This window comes from Phaseolus vulgaris, chromosome 8, assembly GCF_000499845.2.
Source record: "Phaseolus vulgaris cultivar G19833 chromosome 8, P. vulgaris v2.0, whole genome shotgun sequence".
NCBI lineage: Eukaryota > Viridiplantae > Streptophyta > Magnoliopsida > Fabales > Fabaceae > Phaseolus > Phaseolus vulgaris.
The window spans coordinates 4,115,160-4,137,697 of NC_023752.2; the positions used below are offsets into that span (position 1 = coordinate 4,115,160).

At 30.6% G+C, this 22,538-nt stretch overlaps 3 protein-coding genes across 3 annotated transcripts; 2 read left to right on the forward strand and 1 right to left on the reverse strand.

Moving 5' to 3' along the window:
• The first annotated feature begins 10,083 nt into the window (after positions 1-10,083).
• On the forward strand, positions 10,084-11,344 carry LOC137823555 (uncharacterized). Its single transcript, XM_068628741.1, has 2 exons — positions 10,084-10,415; positions 11,257-11,344. Exons 1-2 carry the CDS (start codon positions 10,084-10,086, stop codon positions 11,342-11,344), a joined length of 420 nt encoding a protein of 139 aa, XP_068484842.1.
• Positions 11,345-14,312: 2,968 nt separating this feature from the next.
• On the reverse strand, positions 14,313-15,952 carry LOC137825547 (uncharacterized). The gene is made up of 2 exons (XM_068631239.1): positions 14,764-15,952; positions 14,313-14,449 (listed from the first exon to the last, which is right to left on the reverse strand). Exons 1-2 carry the CDS (start codon positions 15,950-15,952, stop codon positions 14,415-14,417), a joined length of 1,224 nt encoding a protein of 407 aa, XP_068487340.1. The 3' UTR covers positions 14,313-14,414.
• A 1,341-nt stretch (positions 15,953-17,293) lies between these two features.
• Positions 17,294-22,191, forward strand: LOC137826496 (RGG repeats nuclear RNA binding protein A-like). The gene is made up of 7 exons (XM_068632474.1): positions 17,294-17,810; positions 18,747-19,065; positions 19,143-19,208; positions 19,323-19,452; positions 20,022-20,177; positions 20,280-20,336; positions 21,635-22,191. Exons 1-7 carry the CDS (start codon positions 17,624-17,626, stop codon positions 21,815-21,817), a joined length of 1,098 nt encoding a protein of 365 aa, XP_068488575.1. The 5' UTR covers positions 17,294-17,623; the 3' UTR covers positions 21,818-22,191.
• The last annotated feature ends 347 nt before the right edge of the window (positions 22,192-22,538 follow it).

The window sequence follows — 22,538 nt, forward strand, 5'->3', positions numbered from 1 at the left end:
GAAGTTTCACATAATATTATAATAATTTACATAATATTTGTTCTCACTTTCTTATTTTTATCTTTTCTACATGATAAAAATAATTATATCAATTTAAATAGATGAATTTATCAAACTTTTCAAATTTATTCTCAACCGTTACATTTATTAGAATACATACATAGAAGTCTTGATCATAATAATACATAGAAATCTTTATCATAATAATACATATGAATCATCACCAATAATCGTACCTTCACGGTACAATATGCATAATTGGCAATCCATGTCAGTGTAAACATGACAATAGATGAAAGTTTCACATAATATTAGAATAATTTACATAATATTTGTTCTCACTTTCTTATTTTTATCTTTTCTACATGATAAAAAATAATGATATCAATTTAAATAGATGAATTTATCAAACTTTTCAAATTTATTCTCAACCGTTACACTTATTAGAATACATAGAAATCTTGAAAATAATAATACATAAAAAAAAGTCTTGAACATAATAACACATAAAAAGTGTTAAAGCATAATAACATAATAGTGATATTTTTTTATATGTCACACATCATTCACACCAATCATTTAATCAACATGTTATTGTCAATAATTCTATATCACATCAATATAAATATAAGTTACAACTTACAACTTCTTATCATAATTATTATTCTATAATTTTTTAAAAGTTGCAGTGTGTTAATAATTATATAGATGTCTAAATATGTAATATTGTTGTAATTAAAATATTTATGAAATAACAGGAAAATTTCCGTTTTTTTGGGAGTGTATTTAATAATATGTTTACTCACTATACAAAAGTTATTTATTTTCATTTCCTTCCATACTTTAGTTATTAAGAATCAGTTCATATATACTAAGTTAACACATCCACCATTAATAACATTGCAAGAAAATTGTAGGTTTATAAAATAGAAGTTAGAACTATGGTTTTAGTTTTGTGAATTTGGACTAAATTTTATTTTAATTAGTATACTAGTATTATTTAGTATTAGTCTATCAATGGAGAATAACTCTCCTTATAGGTTGAATTTTAGTTTTTTTTTTGTCACGTTCGGTTATTGATAACACCCTAAAATCTGTACACATTTGTAGAGGTATAGAAAACATAAGTTAAAGTCTATGTATTAATTTTTAATTGTTAGATTAAATTTTAGTTTTATTACTATTAATACAAAAATATATATTAAATATCAATTAATTTATAAAAAAATATTATATTAACTAAATTATATATTATTTTATAAATTAAAAATTTATCGGTATTTAAAGTGGTTTTTGTTATTAATAAAAATTTATAAAATAATTTTTAAATTTGCATCTATAATTACTTATCAAAATTTTAATTACTAACTATTTTATATTTTAGATTAGTTTTTAGTTAAATTAGTGACTAATTTAGAATTTAAAGTAATTGATAGTTAAAATTTTGATAGCTAATGTAAAAATTATAAAATTCTATTAACAATGTAAACTTTAAATATTAATAATATTTTAATTTATATAATATTTAATTTAATTAATATAATAAATAATTTTTATTTTTAAATTAATTGATATTTAATGAATTTTTTATATATATATTAATATGATTTACTACAAGAAAATCATTAAATAGAAATCATGATTAAAACTTTATTGTTAATTAGATACTCATTTAAAAATTATTTTAAATAATAGAAACTAATATAAAAATCAAAAATTATTTTAAACTCTAAAATATTATCTATAATAATTAATTATTTTTTATTTCTAATTTTTTTTATTTAATAATTTTTTTATTTAATGAAATTTTTTTAGTGATTAATTAATGTTTTATCTTTTATTATTATTTAAGGATTTTTTTATGATGAATGTTTATCTCAATACTTTAATGTTTGATTCGTGTGCCAGCTAGGAATTCAAACTGAGAAACTTAATATTAGATATGATAAATAATATATAAAAAAAATCATAAGTTTATTAACTTTCATTTTGAATTAAAAATATTGTTTTAATATTTTTTATAATTTTTCCACTCTATAAATTTGGTCTCTATGACTAGTTATATTTAACCTTTCTTAAAAAACTCATACATTAGACTACATTTCTTCTAACTAATTATATTTTCGGAATAAATATGAATTTCAAATTATAAGAGTCTTAACTATTTTACATAAAAAAAATATGAATATGAATTTAAATTTAAAATTTAATCTAAATATTTAAATTTAGCTTAAATATTATTTCTTGTATAAATATGAATTTGATATTTTTACATCAAAAAATTGAAAATTTTGCTAGAAATTCATATTAAATGTTTAGTATTGGACAACAATGAATAAGAAGAAGAGCAATATATAACAAAATCATAAACTTATTCTCTTAATTCAAAATATTATTTTAATCTCTTATATAAATTTGTCTGTGTAATTGATTAAAGGCTGTCCTATCTTCTAAAAAATCTGTACATTTGGTTATACAATCATTTGAATACCAAAATAAGAAGATTAATGTTTATATATCTACGTTTCAACTAATTTTTATGTTTATTATATATTAAATAAAATATTTACTTTTTTAAAAAATAAATATAAATATAAATTTATAAAAATCTTAACTAATTCATTTAAAAAATATGAATTTAAATTAAAAATTCAATATAACTATTTAAAATTTAATCCAAATATTTGGATTTAGCTTAAATATGGATTGGACGGAGCCGTAGTTATCTAAATTTATGAATAAAAATTCATACTATAAAAGGATGGATTAAAAAAGTAGTGTAAGTCTTAAAAAAAGACATTTAGATTAAGTAGTTTGAATAATCTTTATCTTTCTGAATAAACAATAAGAGTGCACAAACTTTTTCTTTTCTAATTTCCTATTAATAACTTTTCTTTTTGTTTTGTTTAATACACTTAAAATGTGAACTCCTCCTTCGTAGTTAGATTTTTTTTCTCTTTTTATTCCACATTGTGTACTAATTATAAATGTGTTACTCACCACACATTCTTCAAAATCTTTAAACATTTCACACTTGTGTTTGGAAAGGAAACTTTACAACCTAGTTAGCAAACTTATAATAAAAATTATTTTATGCCAATAATTTTTAATTTATAAATAATATTTAATTTTATTAATATAATAATTAATTATTTTTTTAAAAAAAAATAGTTTTATTTAATAATTTTTTAATGTAAAAATGAAAGAATTGAGTAATATATAAAAAAAAGGTTAAGATTTTGGATTGTATCAAATTCATTTACTTTGGTTAAATTATGATTTATTGATGAAAGAAATTGATGATTGATGTGGAAGTAAAACATTCTATCCCTTTTACATCAAAGATGACCCTTCAAAAAATTTAATATATCATGAAAAAATTAGCTATAATGACTAAGGTTTTCTTCAAAAAGGGAAAAGGGAAGATGTTTAGAAATTATATTTAGAAACTTGAATCAACTAATCCAAATCAGCTAATATTATACTGTTTTTAATTTTAAAATGTTAAAAAGTATAAATTGTTTTTACTCATATTTCACAACAAACTCCTATTATACTGTTTTAAATTTTAAAATGTTAAAAAGTTTTTTTTTTTATCAGCATGTTAAAAAGTATAAAATATTGTTACTCATGTATATCACAATATAAAATATTGTTACTCATGTATATCACAATAAACTCGTTTATACATTGTAGTTGTATAGATAAAGTGTGTCTAAATAGTACTTGGTTGTATAATTGTTGATGTGTTTGTTGTCTCATCGCTCCTCATTTCAAGTCTTCTCTTTTAATTGTTGGTGCTCGATCAGGGTTAACATAAAAACGGTATTTCGACGATCAAGTAAGTACTCGGTGTATAGTGAGAACTGATTAAAGCGTATTGTCAAATATTTATTTATAATGTTTAGTCATAGACCCTTATTGTGATAAGCCAAATATCAGTGATTAACTTATATGACTTATATGTATCATGATGTCTAATTTATAGAGAGATATATTTGTATATTTGATATTTAGAGAATATCTTTGCAATCTCTCAATTAATCGGTGATTAGCTGATTTCTCAGAAATGTCACCCACATTAAGTGGAACATAATTATGAGTCACAGAGAAATTCTATAGCTGTCATTATTGTCATTTATTGAGTATTTTAAAGTATGATTTTAATACGGTCAATCAATTACCAATTACAAATGTCGGATGACTGACTCAACCATCATCCGATACCAACCGATTATATATAATAAGAAAACTCATCCTTAAATTTTTAATAATTTTTTCTCAAATATAAGTGTCTTTTATATTGTACATTCGTAAATATTTTTTATTTACCAGCACTCGATAGTATCGTTTACTTCAATGAGATAAAATATCAGAACCCATTTTTTAATACAGAATTCACAAATAATTCATCACCAATTTTTTTAACTAAGTCAATCATTGAAGTGAATAATCTTACACTTTACCTAAACCCTTAAAATAATAACACTAATATTTGGATCAAATTTCAATGGATTTAGGAAGAAAATATTTATAAACTATGAGTAACATTTAATCTTAATAACTTTAGACTTTTCACATCAAACAACAATAGTAATTATTAATAAGTTATACGTATAAAGAATTGAAAATTAATAACATATAAATGTCTTGAGAAAAAATAATTCGCAATTTACTCAGTAACTAGAAACTACCAGAGCCAAACAATAAATAGGCCACAACCTCATATGAAAGAGAAAAAAATAGGAAAACATTCATCCGACAATATTTCACCTAGATAATCAATAGGTAAGCTATCACAGACAGAGTTTATCTATTTAGAGTTCTGAAATAGATTAGTAGGTTCCAACATACTAAACAACTAGTTAGGTCAATTTAAATATTTTTATTTAAATTTAGTTTATATATTAAGAGATATATTTTACAAAATAATATGATTAACTCCTATTGTTACATCAAGTAAATACATTATTCTTTCTAAAGAATATCTTTATTAGTTTAATTTAAGTTAGGTTTTTCGAGAAATAATTATGGAAGAAATCTCAAAAATGAAACATAAATCAAACTCACTTTTTTACTTATATGCTGTTCAACCTTTATTTTTTATTTAATATAAGAATTAGGCTTAGAATTTTAAGAGATATATCACATTATAATATTAGTATAATTTTAGTAACTTTAATAAAAAAAATTGAGAAATTTAAAATAAAGCAACAAATGGGTTTCCACGGTTTAGAGTAGAGTTTAGTATAAAAAAACTTAATCACGACTACGAATAATGACACTTGATAGAACTCCGTTATAGCAAAAAGTGTGGTGGTCATCGTTAATGACGATTATAGTTATAGTCATCGTTAATAATGGTCACAATGAGAAATAACGATGGTTCTTCTACCTAATCGTCGTTATAAATGTTTTTTTTATGAAAAATGATGATTGTTACTCACTTAACCGTTGTTATAAAGGTGAATAAAAACGAAAATTTGCTCAGCCCACAACCTAACTTCTTCTCGAGCCCACAACCTAACTTCTTCTCGAGCCCGCGCCCTCACTTCTTCTCCATCCAACGCTCCATTCGCATCGTCGTCTCATTTCTTCCTCTCCTTCACAACACCGTGCTCCACTCCTCTCCTTTACGCCACTGAGCTCCCCCCTCGCCGCCATCACTGTGAGCCCTCCCCCTCCGCACTCATCGTCAGACACTTGTCGTCGGACGCTGCAACCACCGCATCTCTCACTCTCGAATCTCCTTTCACCTCACCACCGCGTCGGACATCTCGCTGCCCACCGCGGACTTTGCTGCACCTGCAACTCCACTACAAAAGGTTAGTTAGTATTTTTAAAATTTATTTTATAATAAATATTTGCATGTATGGGTTTACAGTTTAGTAGTTTAGGGTTTGTGAGAACTTGATTTAATGAATATTTAATGGAGAAGTCCTGACATTAAAGAGAAGAGTGATAAATTTGGAGTAGCAAAAAATTAGCATGCAAAAACTTCAAACGACCATAACTTTTGATAGATAAGTCGAATGAAGACGTGTAAAAAATGAAAATTGTTCGAAACGAGACAAAGAATCACATGGCCAATCTCTAAAGGGGATTAGGGTGGACCAAAATTCCAAAAATCCACCATTTACTATCATTTTTTTTTAAGTATTATTTAGGTATTTTCAAGTATTTTAAGGTTTTAGTTCTCATACTTTCACTTGTCAAAAAAATCTGAATTTTTGCATGATGTTTCCTAGTATAATTTCAATATTTATCAAATCATTATGATTATATTACATTCACAAATTTAATACCCATACAGTACATAATGTTATGTATTCTAACATGAAATCTTATTATTTTAGTGTTTATTCTGAATATAACATGTAGAGTGAGAGGGAAAGTGCAAATGCAAAAAAAAGTTCACTTGGATGCACCTTTAGATATTTAAAGTATATGTGTTCAGTCACTTTAATGTGTCTCATTCATTCATTTAATAACATTTATTTTGACTAGTAGAGCAATAAGCAATCTAAAAACTATGAGTGTAGTTAATATGTTATACGGTAGATGTCATCGACTATGGTGCAAGCTAAAATTGATAAAGGTTGATATTAAGTTATACCTCAATACAAAAACACTTTAAAATTTGATAAATATTTATTATTCATGCACTAATTTATTGTATGTAGACTTTCATATTTAAATTATGATATGACATGTTTATATGTAATAATAAAACATTTAAAAAAAACATTTATAATGACAGTTTAAAAACTGTTTTTAAGCATTTATAACGACAATTTCAATGGGAACGTCTTTAAAAATAATTTTTTTTTAATTTTTCATTGTTTATTTGGCATAATAACGACCATTTTTTACATGTGTCATTAATGTGGTTTTATAACGATGATTCTAGAATCATCGTTATAAACAACTGATTTATAATAGTACCTAAAGTAATGACGGTTCTTGAACCGTCTTTATATGATCTTTTATACTAGTGCTAGCAATTTTATACTAATACTAGTGCTAGCAAGATAATCAATTGTGTACCTTAGGCAGCCATATAGTTGACTTGGGGTGTGATATACTTTAAAAGAAAAAAGGTGAAAATTTTGGTAAAGGAATGGAAACGTAGCTTAATATGAACCACATGATGAAGTAATAGTAAAAGAAATATAGTATGAGAACATTGTTCAAATCCAAAACTTTAGGAGAATCTATACCAATAATTGTAAGTGATTGGACAAAGACACAAAGTAAGGCATTTAAAGTCAAAAGTGTAGTTGTTTACAACTGGGGATAATTATTAAGGACTAATAAGGACAGAAATCAAATCATATATATATTATTTTCTCTTTAATAATTTTGTACTGCTACAAGATGTGTATTTTAAAAAAACTGGAAGTGTATAAATACTACAACCAAACAAACTCAAATAAAGATAAAGAATACGTAGTAGTTGCTTATCATCTAACCAACATAAAATGCACTAAATGTAAAACCCAAGATGCTATAAATAAAACAAAAATTCCAAGAGAGAAAAAAAAAACAGTGCGTTTAGAATGAATTGAAAATTTGAATTCATGGAACTTTGTGACATATTAATGCAGACTAAATTTTTTTTATACCATACGTGTATGTCTCTGATTACTTTAATAAATGAAATTTTCATTCATTTTGTATATAATTATACTGGTTGCATGTCATCAATTATAAAGTATTGACTTAACTTTTTAGGTTTTATTATATTTCATTAATTTTAAGACTAATTTATAATTTTTACTTCAATATAACAGTTATATAACATTTGCATCCTCATTAATATTTTATTAAGTTATTAAAAAATTATTTTTTTAAGAATAAAAAGTATTTTTTTTTAGTTTTTATAATTAAGAGTCTTAAATCATATTTAAAAGTCTTGTATTTTGTGTGTGTTATATTAACATACTTTAATAAAAAAAATCGTATCTCATGACACCGTCTAAAATATAAAAATAATTTAATAAATATTTATTATTGTATAAAGGATATAAAATATTAATATTTTTATATAATCCAAAATATTTACTAAAATATGTTTCATGCCATACTTTTTTGGTCGTATTACAACAAAATCTAATACAGCAATTAATATTCGTACAAAAAAACAAACAAAGCATTTATGTCATGGAGATTTTTTATGCTTCCTGAAAAGGAACCTCTTTAATGAAACTTTTAAACTGCATAAAAAGAAGCGCAGAAATAAGGATATGCGTCAAAATTTTATTAGTTGCTAAAAACAAATGTCTAAGAAAATTAAGACAAAAAAAATATTAAATACTTCAAATGTATAAAACTAGATCAAATTAATCATGGTATCTAATTTTTTTACTTAAGTTTTTGCAAATTTTTAACGCAAAAACTTGATTAAAATACTGGAGTTTTGTTTTTAAGAGACTCAAGTTTTTTGGTGGAGACTTGAGTCTTTGTGTATTATTATTTTTTACAAAAATAACTTAATCACTGATTTTTTAGAAAATCATTTGGTATTTAACACTTAAGATGAATAATTCGAGTCATTTTTTCTTGAAATGTAAAGTAATTGTATAAAAGGACAGAATTAAATGCCATTTCACAAGTACAATTGACTTATTTTCTTTAATTATAATTGAAAATTTATTTATGGAAATTTTCATATTTTTTTTATAGTGATTCGGAAAATTAATTTGGAAAACCAGATTCTTACAAAGTTTTGAAATTTAAATTTTGAAAGACAAAGTAGCAGGTAAAAGAACTCAGCATTTGAATTTGTGTAACACTGTTACATTAGGGTAAAGAAGATGGACGCACTTAACACTATTTGGGCTTTACAACTTGTGGATATGGATTGGGCTTGTGTGGCGTGTGATCCATAGCCGGCTGTTTCTTCCTGCACCTCCATATATTCTTCTCCCACCTCCATACATTTTCATATTTCCAAAAATACCCCTCTGTAATATTCCGGATTATGTAATCCGGAAGTCTTTTTTTAAATTCATAATTAACTTCCGGATTACATAATCTGGAAGTATTTTTTCAGATGCAGGATTAATTTTCGAATTATGTAATCCATAAGTCTTTTTTAGCTTCCGGATTACATAATCCGGAAGTCTTTTTTAAATGGATGTATGGATTATATAATCCAGAAGCTATTTTATGGGGTGACACAAGAAGGTTAAAAATGTATTTTCATGTTGTGTATGGGGGTGCCAGAAGAACCTATGGAGGTGCAGGAAGAAACAGTCTCCATAGCCACTTCTTCTGTGCACCGCTAAGCCCAAAACTTTCTGGACCAAGATATCATGGGGAGATTCTTCCTGCACCTCTGTCATTTCTTCCTTCACCTCCATACTTTAGCCGAAAAGTCTATTTTAACCTTAATGAAAAAAATAATAATTCATATGTCCTTTCACTCCCATAAGCTTATTCGTTGAATGAGAGTAGTAATGAACCCCCTTTGTGGGATGAAAGAAATCATCTCTGGTGGTATGAACTAGTAGGTAAAATGTTTTACAAAATGAATTATGAGAGATAGTAAAGTACAAGAATATTTTGGTCTTCATATATACCTCCTTCCAAAATTTTAGTTTTCTAAATAGTTTTTAATGTGTGACTACCTACAAATCAGCACATTCAACATAAATGTTTGCATATATGTTTTATGTACGCTTTAGGAAAAGTAAGAGGATTTATTCACCATTTGTTTTTTGAATGTCCTAATGTTATGCATATTTAGAGTTGGGTTCGGCAATTTTTCCTTACTTCTCATTTTTCTAACGTGGATGATCTTTTTTTTATTATTAAAAGTGATGGTAGTCATTTGGTTAATTTGATTAAACTTGTTGTGATAACTTTTTCTATTTGGATGATATGGTGTATGAGTATTTATGTTAGATTTAAGGTTAAAATTGATGTTTTTAAGGTCATTTCGGTCATCAAAGATCTCACTTGTTTAGTGGGTAATCCGTCTAAAAGTTCTATGCAAAATGATATGTTTGATTTCAACATGCTTAAGTTTTTTGGTATTAATACTCGTAGTGCTAAAGTTTTATATTCTTTTTCTGTTCAATGGGAGTTTCCTTCCCCAGGTTGTTTAAAACAAATACTCATGGTACTGGTAGGGGTTATCCAGGTCTTACTACTTGTGGTGGTATTTTACGTGAGAGTATGGGGGAATTTATTGGTAGTTTCTTTGTTTTGCTTAATGTTCAAACTGCTTTGGTTGTTGAATTTTATGGACTTATACATGCTATTGAGCAAGCTCAAAAGATTAGTCTTACTAGTTTATGGTTTGAATGTGACTTTGTCTTGGTTTCTGTTGCATTTACTGTTATGACTAATGTTCCTTGGATGTTTGGTAATAGGTGGCACACTTGTCTTAACTACTGTGGGAAAATCAGGTTTATGGCTTCTCACATTTTTCGTGAAGGGAATACATGTACTAATAAGTTTGCTAACTTATGCGAGTATATTCATTGGTATAATAGACTTTCACATAGTCTTTTCTTAGAGTTCTTTATTAATATGTATAGATTACTTATGTACCGTTTTTGTTAATATATGGGTTTTGGTATAGTCTCCCCATATTTTCTTGTATTTTTTATTTTTTTATTTTAATAATATACTTTTCATGTGGTGACAGATGATTGTTATTATTTGAGGTGTCAAACTAGCCGAGATGTCAAGTTTCATAGTGATACCTAACATGAGAGTTTTTATAAAAAAAAATACAAGAATAAAGAGAACAAAACTGATATGAATTTTGACATAAAATAGTCCAAGCAATGTACAGTAAACGCTCAACATGGTTTCCGAATTCTACAATTTAAAATACAAATTTGTATTTTGAATTATAGAAGTTGAAATGCATTTTAATGACTTATGAATTCTACAATTCAAAATACAATTTGTATTTAAAATTGTAGAATTCATAATGCATTTTAATGACTTTTGAATTGTAAACTTTGGAATACAAAGTTGAATTTCGAAATCTACAATTCGAAAGCCATTTCTGAATCTATAAAATGAATTTCAAATTATAAAATTCAGAAGTTAACTTTATATTTTAAATTATTGGATTTAGAATATAAAATTGATTTATGAATTATACAATTCAAAAAAAATTACTTTTGAATTATAAAATTCAAAATATAAATTAAAAAAATATAATTTTGAAATTATAATAATTATGGGTTACAAGGTGAATGAAGAAATTTCAAATAACATGACATCTCTCTGTAGGGTACTGTTAACAGAGTCGACGCAAGACTATGCAATTGATAGAGCAAACCTGCGGAAGCTTGAAATGAGTCCAAGGAAGAAGCCCTGATTAACAAGAGAGAAGCAAGAGATACAGAAACCCTAAGGTTGCAATGAGAAGAACAGAGATAGGGTAAAACAATGTCGTGAAGAAAAAGAAGAAGAAAGGGAAAAGGGAATATCAATTCAATATTACTGAAAAACCCAAACTGTCAAAGCATTACAAAAGTGAATATATGGTACTGGAAAGGAAAAAGCAGAAATAAAGGCCCAAAGATCCAGAGGCCCAAAAAACAGAAAAACCCAATAAAAACATAACAGATATTCTTTATCACCCCCCTCAAGCTGGGAGTATAAGTTCTTCATTCCCAACTTGGATTGAAGAACATTAAAGATGGAAGGAGGTAAAGGCTTGGTGAATATATCTGCTGTCTGCATGGAGGAAGGGATGGGAAGTAGCTTGATCAGTCCAGCATGTAGTTTTTCCCTAACCAGATGGCAGTCGATTTCTATATGTTTGGTTCGTTCGTGGAATACTTGATTGGAAGCAATTTGTATTGCTGATTGATTATCACAGTAAAGTGTGGCTGGTTGAATGAAAGGAATGTGGAAATCATGGAGCAGATAGGATAGCCATTGTATCTCGCAAGTGGTGGCTGCGAGAGCTCTATACTCAGCCTCAGATGAACTTCTGGATATGGTCTGTTGCTTTTTTGATTTCCAGGAAATGAGAGAGTCACCTAGATAAATAGAGAAACCTGTAACTGATTTTCTTGTCTCAGTACAAGCTGCCCAATATGAATCACTGTATGCCTTGAGCTGGGTTGTGCTTGCTGCTGAAAGAAAAATTCCATGGCCAGGTGCATTCTTGAGGTATCGAAGGATGCGAAAAACAGCCTGATGATGAACGGTGGTAGGTGCAGAAACAAATTGGCTGAGCTTGTTCACGCTGAAGGTAATGTCTGGTCTTGTGTTTGTCAAGTAGATAAGGCGTCCTAGCAATCTTCGGTAAGAGGATGATTCTGCAGCATCTAGAGGGACACCTTGAGTGCTAGATGGAGGTGAAGAATGAACCATAGGTGTTGGAACAGGGGCACATCCAATCATTCCTGTTTCATGAAGAAGATCCATGGTATATTTGCGTTGTGAAAGGTGGATTCCAGTGCTGTTTCTGGCAACTTCCAGACCAAGGAAAAAGGTGAGATCGCCCAGATTCTTGATTTTAAAATGTTGATGCAGCAGATTGGTGATGTGGGTGATTTCCTTAGTATTGTTCTCGGTGAGAACAATGTCATCAACATACACAAGAAGAGCAGTTATGTGATTATCAGTAGTTTTTAAGAATAATGAGTGATCAGCAGTAGATATAATGTAACCATTATTAATTAAAAAATTGGATAATTTGGCGTACCATTGTCTGCCGGCCTGACGTAGACCATAGAGGGAGCGTTGCAGTTTGCAGACAATATTGGAATTAGGAACAACAACTCCAGGTGGTGGCTTCATGTAGACTTCTTCAAGTAACTCTCCATGAAGAAAGGCGTTGTTAACATCGAGTTGTTTCAGATTCCAATTATGAGATGCAGCTAGCGCAAGTAAGAAGCGCAGGATAGTCAGCTTTGCGACCGGGGCAAAAGTGTCAAGGAAGTCGAGTCCTTCAAGTTGGGCGTAACCCTTGGCAACGAGGCGTGCTTTGTAGCGATCAATCGTGCCATCAGATTTGTGTTTGAGTTTGTAAATCCATCGACATCCAATTGCTTTCTTTCCCGATGGCAGAAGAATCCATGTATGATTAGCTGAGAGAGCTTCCAGTTCGTTCGCCATGGCCTTTTTCCAGAAGTCATGTTTGGAAGCATCCTCATAATTTTTGGGTTCAATAAAAGAAGAAAAGGAAACAATAAGACCTTTAAAATTAGGAGATAAAGCAGAATATGATACAAAATCAGTAATGGGATATTTAGTATTTACACTGTGTGTAGATGACGAATCAGTATTGAAGTCATGAAGGTAAGCGGGAGGTCTCTTTGCCCTGGTTGATCTCCTTGGTGAAGTATTAGTCATATTTCCAGTGGGTATAATGAGCTCAGTAGTAGTATTGCAATTGTTAGAAAAAAAATCATAGTTTGAATTGTAAGACTGTGGAATAGGCAGAGACAAATTGTTGGGACTATCATTTTTATCATCTTTCAAATTATATGGAAAGATATTTTCATAAAAGACAGTATGTCTTGAGATCTCAATTTTATGATTTTTAAGATTAAGAAAAAGGTAACCTTTAGTCTGAGGTTGAAAACCTAAAAAAATACCAGACACATATCTGTCATCAACTGTCATCAAGTTTCTTTCTGTGAGAAGTAATAGTGCTAGAATAACAAAGACAACCGAAAACACGCAAAGAAGAAATATCATAAAGAAAGCCACGTAACTTTTCATATGGAGTCACGTTTTGCAATAAAGGGGTTGGAATACAATTAATTAGTAAAACAGCAAATTGCCAAAAGATGGGGTGTAAATTGGCTTGAAAAAGCAAAGCACGAGTAACATTAAGAATATGCTGGTGTTTACGTTCGGCAATACCGTTTTGTTCCGGTGTCTCAACACAAGTTTTTTGATGGATTATGCCTTTAGAAGAAAACAGATTATTCATGGAAAATTCAGCACCATTATCAGAGCGTATAGTTTTGACAGTGGTGTGAAAATGATTTTCAACATAAGATAAAAAACTAATAATGTGTGTTCTAACTTCAGATTTCGTGCACATAGGAATCACCCAAGTATAACGAGAAAAATCATCCACAATAGTTAAAAAATATCGAAAACCATGCATGGAAATAATAGAACAAGGGCCCCAAATATCCATATGTAAAAGATCAAAGATATTAGAAGTATTGGAATTACTTAAAGGGAAAGAGAGTTTTCTTTGTTTTGCTTTATGGCAAGTATCACACATATAAGGTTTTTGAACAGAAATACAGGGGTATATAGATCTCAAAACATGCAGTCTTTCATTAGAAAGATGTCCCAGTCTATTGTGCCACACATTAACATCCTCAGAAACACAATGAACAGAAGGAATGTATCTGTTGGAGGCATTTCTTTGAAAGATAGAAGGATGAAAAACATACAAGCCATTTTTGGCCTCAACTATACCAATCTTCTCTTTCGTTAAATTGTCCTGTATCACACAATCCTTAGATGAGAAAATCAAATGACAGTTCAAATTTAAAGCAAGTTTGGATGCAGAAACAAGATTGAAGGTAAACTCAGGCACATACAAAACATCAGTAAGGTAAAGTTTATCATTAAAAGCCACAGTTCCAAAACAACTAGTATAAAATCGATGACCATTCGGCAAACTGATAAGGACAGGTTTAATAATTTTATATGATGTAAAATCAGATAAACAAGTACAAACATGATCAGTTGCTCCTGAATCTAATATCCAAGAACCTTTAACAGTAGTATAGACATTAGAGAAAATGACATTACCCGTTGAAGAATCCTTTTGATCTTTATTGACAGCAAAAGAGCCAACTTGATTCAACTGTACAGGGGGCTGATTTGCAATATTATTGATGGAGTTTTGCTTGATCAGTGCTGATAAAACTTGATATTGTTGGGCTCTGAATACAGAGGGCATGTCCCCATTTATTTGTTCTTGTTGACAAATTTCAGAAGAAACATCATCAGTTACATTAGCATTGAGTAAAGGAGTGGTCCTGCTATTAGGTGGGTTATAACCCGAAGGGAAACCATGTTTCCTGTAACAAGTATCAATGGTATGACCATTCTTGCCGCAATGGGTACAAATCTTTCTATTGCTATTGAACCTAAAATTTTTATTTTCCTGATTGGGAAACCCCACCTTTTTGAAGCAAATCTTCTCAGTGTGACCAAATTTTCCACAGAAAGAGCAAGTAGGAGTAGAATTACGACTAGCACTAGCATGGTTAATATTCGGAATCAAAAAGTTACTTGCTAATTGACGTTCTTGCTGGGCTACCAAAGAAATTTTTTTAGAAATGGGTGGTACCGGTTCCATAAGAAGAACGTGCGATCGAATGTTGTTGAATTGGTCATTAAGTCCACGTAGAAATTGCATAGCTTGGTCTTCACGTTTTCTTTTACTGATATCAGAAGCTACAGAGCAAGTACACTTAACTTGACAAACACATACATGGTTAGGTCGAAAGTTATCAAGCTCATCCCAAATAACTCTGAGTTTTGTAAAATAGTCAGTTACAGATAAATCATTCTGACTCAATGAGGATGCTTCAGATTGCAAATCAGAAATCCTAGAGAGATCACCTTGCGAATATCTGGTTTTCAAGTCGTTCCAGATATCGACAGCTACATCCATCCAAATAATACTTTGTCTAATAGGGAGAGATACCGAATGTACTAACCACGAAACAACCATGTTGTTGCATCTAATCCAAGCTGAATATGTAGAGTCGTTCGTTGGTGGACAGGGATGAGTACCCAAAACGAATTCCACCTTATTCTTTGCACTCAGCGTTGTTACGATGGACCTGCTCCAGGAATGGTAATTCGTCGAGTCAAGCACTGGCGAGACCAATGAAGCTACTGGATTCTCACCAGGATGGAGATACAGGTAACTGCTTGTGGAGGGTTCCAACGTTGGTGTAGTTGTTCTCGTTGTTCGCCCTTTTGCCATTTCGCTGAAAGAAAACAAGAAATAGGTCGTAAACACATAAAAGATTCATAAAGAAAGAGAAGATGAAAGGAGAGTAGAGCGTGCAACAGAGCTCTTCAAAGGAAGAGCTCTGATACCATAACAGAGTCGACGCAAGACTATGCAATTGATAGAGCAAACCTGCGGAAGCTTGAAATGAGTCCAAGGAAGAAACCCTGATTAACAAGAGAGAAACAAGAAGCAAGAGATACAGAAACCCTAAGGTTGCAATGAGAAGAACAGAGATAGGGTAAAGCAATGTCGTGAAGAAAAAAGAAGAAGAAAGGGAAAAAGGAATATCAATTCAATATTACTGAAAAACCCAAACTGTCAAAGCATTACAAAAGTGAATATATGGTACTGGAAAGGAAAAAGCAGAAATAAAGGCCCAAAGATCCAGAGGCCCAAAAAACAGAAAAACCCAAGAAAAACATAACAGATATTCTTTATCAACTGTGTCAAAATCTCCATTGGTTATTTTCATACTTAAGAGAGTTTGAATTTATGTTAGAAAGATCTACTTATTTTTAGTTTGTGATGGTGTCTTAAATATAAACATTTTCGAGAGAGTACATTTGATGTAAACAAAATATGTTATATATATATATATATATATATATATATAATCCGATGACTGAAAAAAAATACAACAATAGAAAATTATGAACAAATTAGTTGAATTAATTTTGATTCATAAACGTTACTGTATTTTAAAAAATAATCGATGATTACTAACATTTTCTAAAGTTAAATAGGTGAATTTGGTTTTGTGTGTGATAGATTGGATAATTTTTCTTTGCAAGTAGATTGCTAGATAATTGATAATGTAGATCTTTTGCACCATTCAAAATGAAGTTGTTTGTCTTTATCCGTTCAAAATGTGAATTATTGAATATAAACAAAAAAAAAGGCAGAACTTTATGGGGGAAATATAGAATGAATGGATCAATAACAATTGTTTTATCTGTAGATTATATGAGTGGTTTATTAAATGTTTACCACTATATTTTTTTTAATTAATAATACTTAATATCAACTAATATTATTTGTGTTATTTTATAAAATATTAAAATATATTTTGATAAATAATGCTTCATTTGCCTTTTTGGCCGTGTGACATCACAATAAGCAACAAATGCAAGATTGAGAAATCAATTGAAAATGAAATGGTCAAGAGACATAATAAAAATAGGGAGATAATTAAAGAACCTCCAAAGTAATTTAACAGTTTTAAAAAATAAAATAGAGAAAAATTGAAAAAGGAATATAAATATAAATTAAAATTGACAGTATAAAAAAAAATAATTAAACAAGAGTAATATTGTGGTGTGATGTAAAGATCAGATAGATACATTGGTATTCCTAGGTCTGAAATAAATAAGAGAGTTTGAAGAGATTAGGTTGTGCTGTCTATTTTATTCTATTCTCTCACACTCTCTTTCGCACACTCTCATTCTCTCTCTTGTTGCGGCTAGGGTTTTAGTTCTTCACCCTCGCATTCCCTTCAATCTTCTTCTTCTCTTTGATCTCCCTTTGCGTCTCAGTTTTCTTGGGAATGGAAACTTTGCTAGCTTAGTACTAAGGAGTGGTTCAGGCCCTGTGTTTCGGAACGTACGGTGTCGGTTTCGGATTGAGAATAACAGATTCTGAGAGATGGCAACCATGAACCCATTTGATTTGTTGGGTGATGACGCAGAGGACCCTTCTCACCTCATCGCGGCCGAGCAACTCAAGGCCGCGGAAGCGGCTGCGGCGGCCGCGGCGGCTCCCAAGAAGGCTCCGGCTCAGCAGAACAAGCCTGCTCAGCTGCCCACCAAGCCTCCTCCTCCTGCTCAAGCCGGTGAGGTTTTCAACTCATCAAAGTTTTACTTTTTGGGTTTTCCGATTTTGGTTTTTCGGGTGGGGTGGATTGAAAGAGTGTTAATCGAGTTTTTTGATGACTGTGTTTTGATATCTGATGTTTCTGGATTGTTTGGTTCAATGGGTTTAATTGAGTAAGATTTGCTGTGTGTTTTTGTTCTTTTATGTTATTGTTTGTGAGCGATTTGTTTGCATTTGCCGTTGATCATGATTTCGTTGTTGTGTGTGTTTGATACTTGTATTCATTGTCAGCGTTTTATTTTAGCCTGCTTGTCGTGTTTGGATTCGCGTAGGTGATCTCAAGTCACAATGAAATGATAACTAATTTGATTTTTGATAAATGTTCATGTCTGGTTTCATGTTTAGGAATTGATTCTGGGGTTAGATTGAATTTTGAGTTGAAAAAGCTTTAACTTGCTTTTTGCACTCGATAAAAAATTGAGATTTTACTAATTTTGGTTTTAGATTAAAATCATTAAAACATATATCACCATCTAAAAATCAATTACAATTATAATAAACATTGCAAACGTGTATGTGAAGGTTGGTTGTGTATATTGGAAGGGTATTATGTGGTAACTGGTTTTCTTGCAAGGTATTGGGTGTCGGATACATAATTCATTGTAAGTTTTGTTTGAAAACACTTTCTGTGAGAACATGAGTCAATTACAATGGGTTACACGATTAAACATTTTCCATTTAAAACTGTTCTTATTTGTAATTTGTTTATGGATATTTTCCATTTCAAACTCTGTTCTTTTTTGGAATTTGGGTATGACATTGCCAGAATTAACCGGTTGAAGGTTTTTTAAGTCAGTTGATTTTTGGTTGGAATTTGTCCCTCTAGTTCTGAATGTTTATTGACAATCCTTATGTTCTTTTTTATTCACATTTTCTGCTTCTGTGTTGTTGACAGTGAAGGAGTCCAGAAATGAACCTGTTCGTGGAGGTCGTGGAGGTGGACGAGGTGCTGGACGTGGGTTTGGACGTGGTCGTGGGTTTAGTCGGGACTCTCCCAATGATGAGAACTCATTTCCTGCTGCTGGAGCTCCTTACAATCAGGGTTCTGTTGAAGAAGGAGATGGTGGGAGGTCTTCTGAAAGACGTGGTTATGGTGGACCACGAGGTCCTTATCGCGGTGGGCGCCGTGGAGGTTTCAGCAATGGTGAAACTGTTGAAAGTGAAGAAGGACGCCCTCGAAGAGCATATGATCGTCGTAGTGGGACGGGTCGAGGGTGATGCTACAATTGATAATGATTCCTTCGTTTGATTTATGTTTTAAAAGTACTGACGTCCTTTTGTCTATTTGCAGAAATGAATTTAAACGTGAAGGTGCTGGTCGTGGCAACTGGGGAACTCAAAATGATGACATTACTGAGTAAGCATTCTTAAAATGTTTATTCTATTATTTGAATAGTAATTTACATTGTTTCAATGGAAATTCTGTTTTTAATTATTGTTGTTTATTTTTTTTCCTCCTTGTTTATATTAGAACAACTGAGGAAGTCGTGAATGAAACTGAAAAGAATTTGGGAGATGAGAAGCCTGCAGTTGAAGAAGTAGCTGATGGAAACAAGGACAGTCCTGCTAATGAAACTGAAGAGAAAGAGCCTGAAGATAAGGTGAATGCCAGACCTATTCTATGCTTTTACTAAACATACCATAAACTGCCATCTCCTCATTTAGTTGTTTGATAATTGAAGAACCAACAGAAGGTGTTTTCCTTCTTGCGGTGTCTGCTAGCAGCACACCAAATTGATTGAGCTATTTTATTTTTATTTGTCAATTGATTATTATTCCTTGCTTTTCCGTCAAATTTTTTCAGCCTTTTGCAAGTGTAAGTTTTCATGTGTATTTGTTTTTATTAATTAGTAAGTACAGTGCATGGCTCTGGTGTATCTGTAATTGCTAATTATACGGCGATGTGGTTAATTTGTGGTGGCTTGATTCCCCACATCCCCATTTCTTCGATCTCCTTTCCGGTCCATAAAGACTACCTTACTATGATATCATCTGATTAAATGTCAACATTTGATTATATCATATAGCCTCATTGATAACAAATTATGGATTTGTCTATATAAACTCCCTTGATTTTGTCTCTGGTGGTTGCCATTTGCACTTTACTTTCTACTCTGTGTTTTTAGTTTCAAATTTATTGATCTGTGGGTGTTATGGTTTCATTTGCTAGGAGATGACTCTGGAGGAATATGAGAAAGTGCTGGAAGAGAGAAGGAAGGCCTTCCAAGCACTCAAGACTGAAGGGAGAAAGGTGGACGCCAAAGAGTTTGAAACCATGCAACCCTTATCAAGCAAAAAGACCAATCATGACATATTCATTAAACTGGTGAATACATTTTTCACCATTGTCTTCCCTTCTATGTATCTGCTGTTGTTCTCATATGCTGGAAATACCTGTTAACATGTTTCATATTTGTCTTCTTTCCAGGGATCTGATAAAGATAAGCGAAAGGAGGCCTTGGAGAAGGAAGAAAAATCCAAGAAGGTTTGACTTTATTGAATTTTCTTGTCTTGTTTGTGAATTTATTTCTCCTAGATTTTCATCTTCTTCTGCTCAATTAACTCGTTTCATGAAAGATTACAAAACAAGGATCAATGTCACACACATTTCATGGATTATTATTTGGGAATTATAAGAGATTTTAGAAGTTAAAAATATATTTTCTATTAAAAAATTAAATATAACCAAATGTTTAATAAATTCATTTAGTATTTTAGAAGTTATTTAATTAATAGAATACCATTTAAATAATTATTATTACTTTATCTTTTTGTATCTAATGTTTATTGGGGAAATTTATGTATGAAGTAAAATACTTAAGGAAATGTAGTCAAATACGTGATTAACTAGTTTCAAGAATGAGGACTTAGTTTTTCATATATGGGTAATTAATTGCTTCCATTTTCAATAGTCTAAATTTTTATCTAATTACATTGTGAAATTATTGTCTCTTGTGGTCATTTTGCGAGAGTGAAGAGGTTCCAGCTAATAAGTAGTTCTATTATTTATTTTATTAAACTCCAGAATAATCTTTTTTACCTTAGTTCATCAAAATATTTCTATAAATGCTTGTTATTTTAGTATGCTTTACTCAGACACTCGTGTGTGCTCCCGCCTGCCTGTGTGACCCATGTATGGGTTTTTTGCAGGTGTTGTGCATGTTCCTTTTCTAAGCTTTAATACTAAACACCTTCTCTCATGCTACTTAGAATAGGCAATATAAGTCGTCTAGAGTCTAGAATTAGGTAAGCTGAAATGTTTCCTATTGGCTAAAAAATGTTTTTCTCAACAGCAATAATAATTTGTGCTGATGTTATTTGAAAATTTGTAACTAATTTGTACATTGAGAAGGATAACTTTTATTTTTTAAGAGTAAATAATTTGTACACTAAAGGAGTTTTCACTGTCCTACATGGTAATTTTGTTGACTTCTGCTTTAACTCTTAAGACTTAACAGTTTCTTTGTAATGCTTCTTTGTCTCACTTCTTATGTAGTCTGTTCCTAACTTTATTATTATCTTACCTGGGTGTCATATTATCTCAACTTGTTAACTTTATTATTTTCTTAACTAAGCATGGTCAAATACTCTTGCTTTGTTATTTATGTCCACAACATTTTCTTGTTCCTGTTTTATCAAATTTTTAGGTTGAATGTTTGCGACAAGCAATGTAATTTCCAAAGTGTGCAATGAATAGTTGATTTCTGTGATCTTTGTTGATGTTCATTATCTTTTGTTTTTCTGACTAAATATTGTTTTACTTATTGGATTTCATATTCTTAGTCTGTTAGCATCACCGAATTCCTGAAGCCTGCTGAAGGGGAAACTTACTACAACCCAGGTGGGCGTGGTAGGGGGCGTGGTGGCCGTGGCTCACGTGGTGGTTATCGTGGAGGTGCTACCAACAATGCACCTGCCCCATCCATTGAAGATCCTGGGCATTTCCCAACCTTGGGTGCCAAGTGAGGTTTCCCAGAACCCTTTTGACATATCCCCGTCATATTTCCATTTTTGGGTTCTCATTTTAAACTTATGCAGGAAAAGAACTTGGGTTATTGAATTTCCTGGTTTAGAAGGGTCATTTAATTTTATGCCTTAAAATGTAAATTTAGGTTGTTCTTCATACGGTCCTGTATCCCTTGTAGCCTGTTTCCCCTTATGCTTTGCTTTAACTGCATTTGACATGTTGGGGTATATGGTGTGGGGGGAAGTGGTAAGAGACATAAGTGTTGTTGAGTTTCCTTTTTTTCATAGATAGACAACTCAGTTTTGCTTCAGATTGTGTTATCGTCTTCTATCCCAGTCAAACAAGAATAAGCTAGAACATAAGTTGAAGGCTCTTTCTCTGCCTGGTGCCACTGCTTACTTCCCACTACCTAAATTTCAGCCAGATAGAATGTTACTCTTTTGTAATCTGTATGCTGCTTTTTAAAATACACTTTAAACAATCAACCCAACCCAACTTTTTAACAACTCACGCTTCCCATCATTATTTAGCACTACTTAATTAGTGATATATAATTGTAATTGTTCTTAATATTAAATTATATTTTGACACAACAATTCTCATGTGGTCTTGATGTTAAATTATATTTTTTCAAAGTAACTATTCAAAAGGCTCAAGAATAATGCTGCAAAAATCATCTTCACCCCTAAACAGTTTTATAACTTATTTTATAGCTGCTCC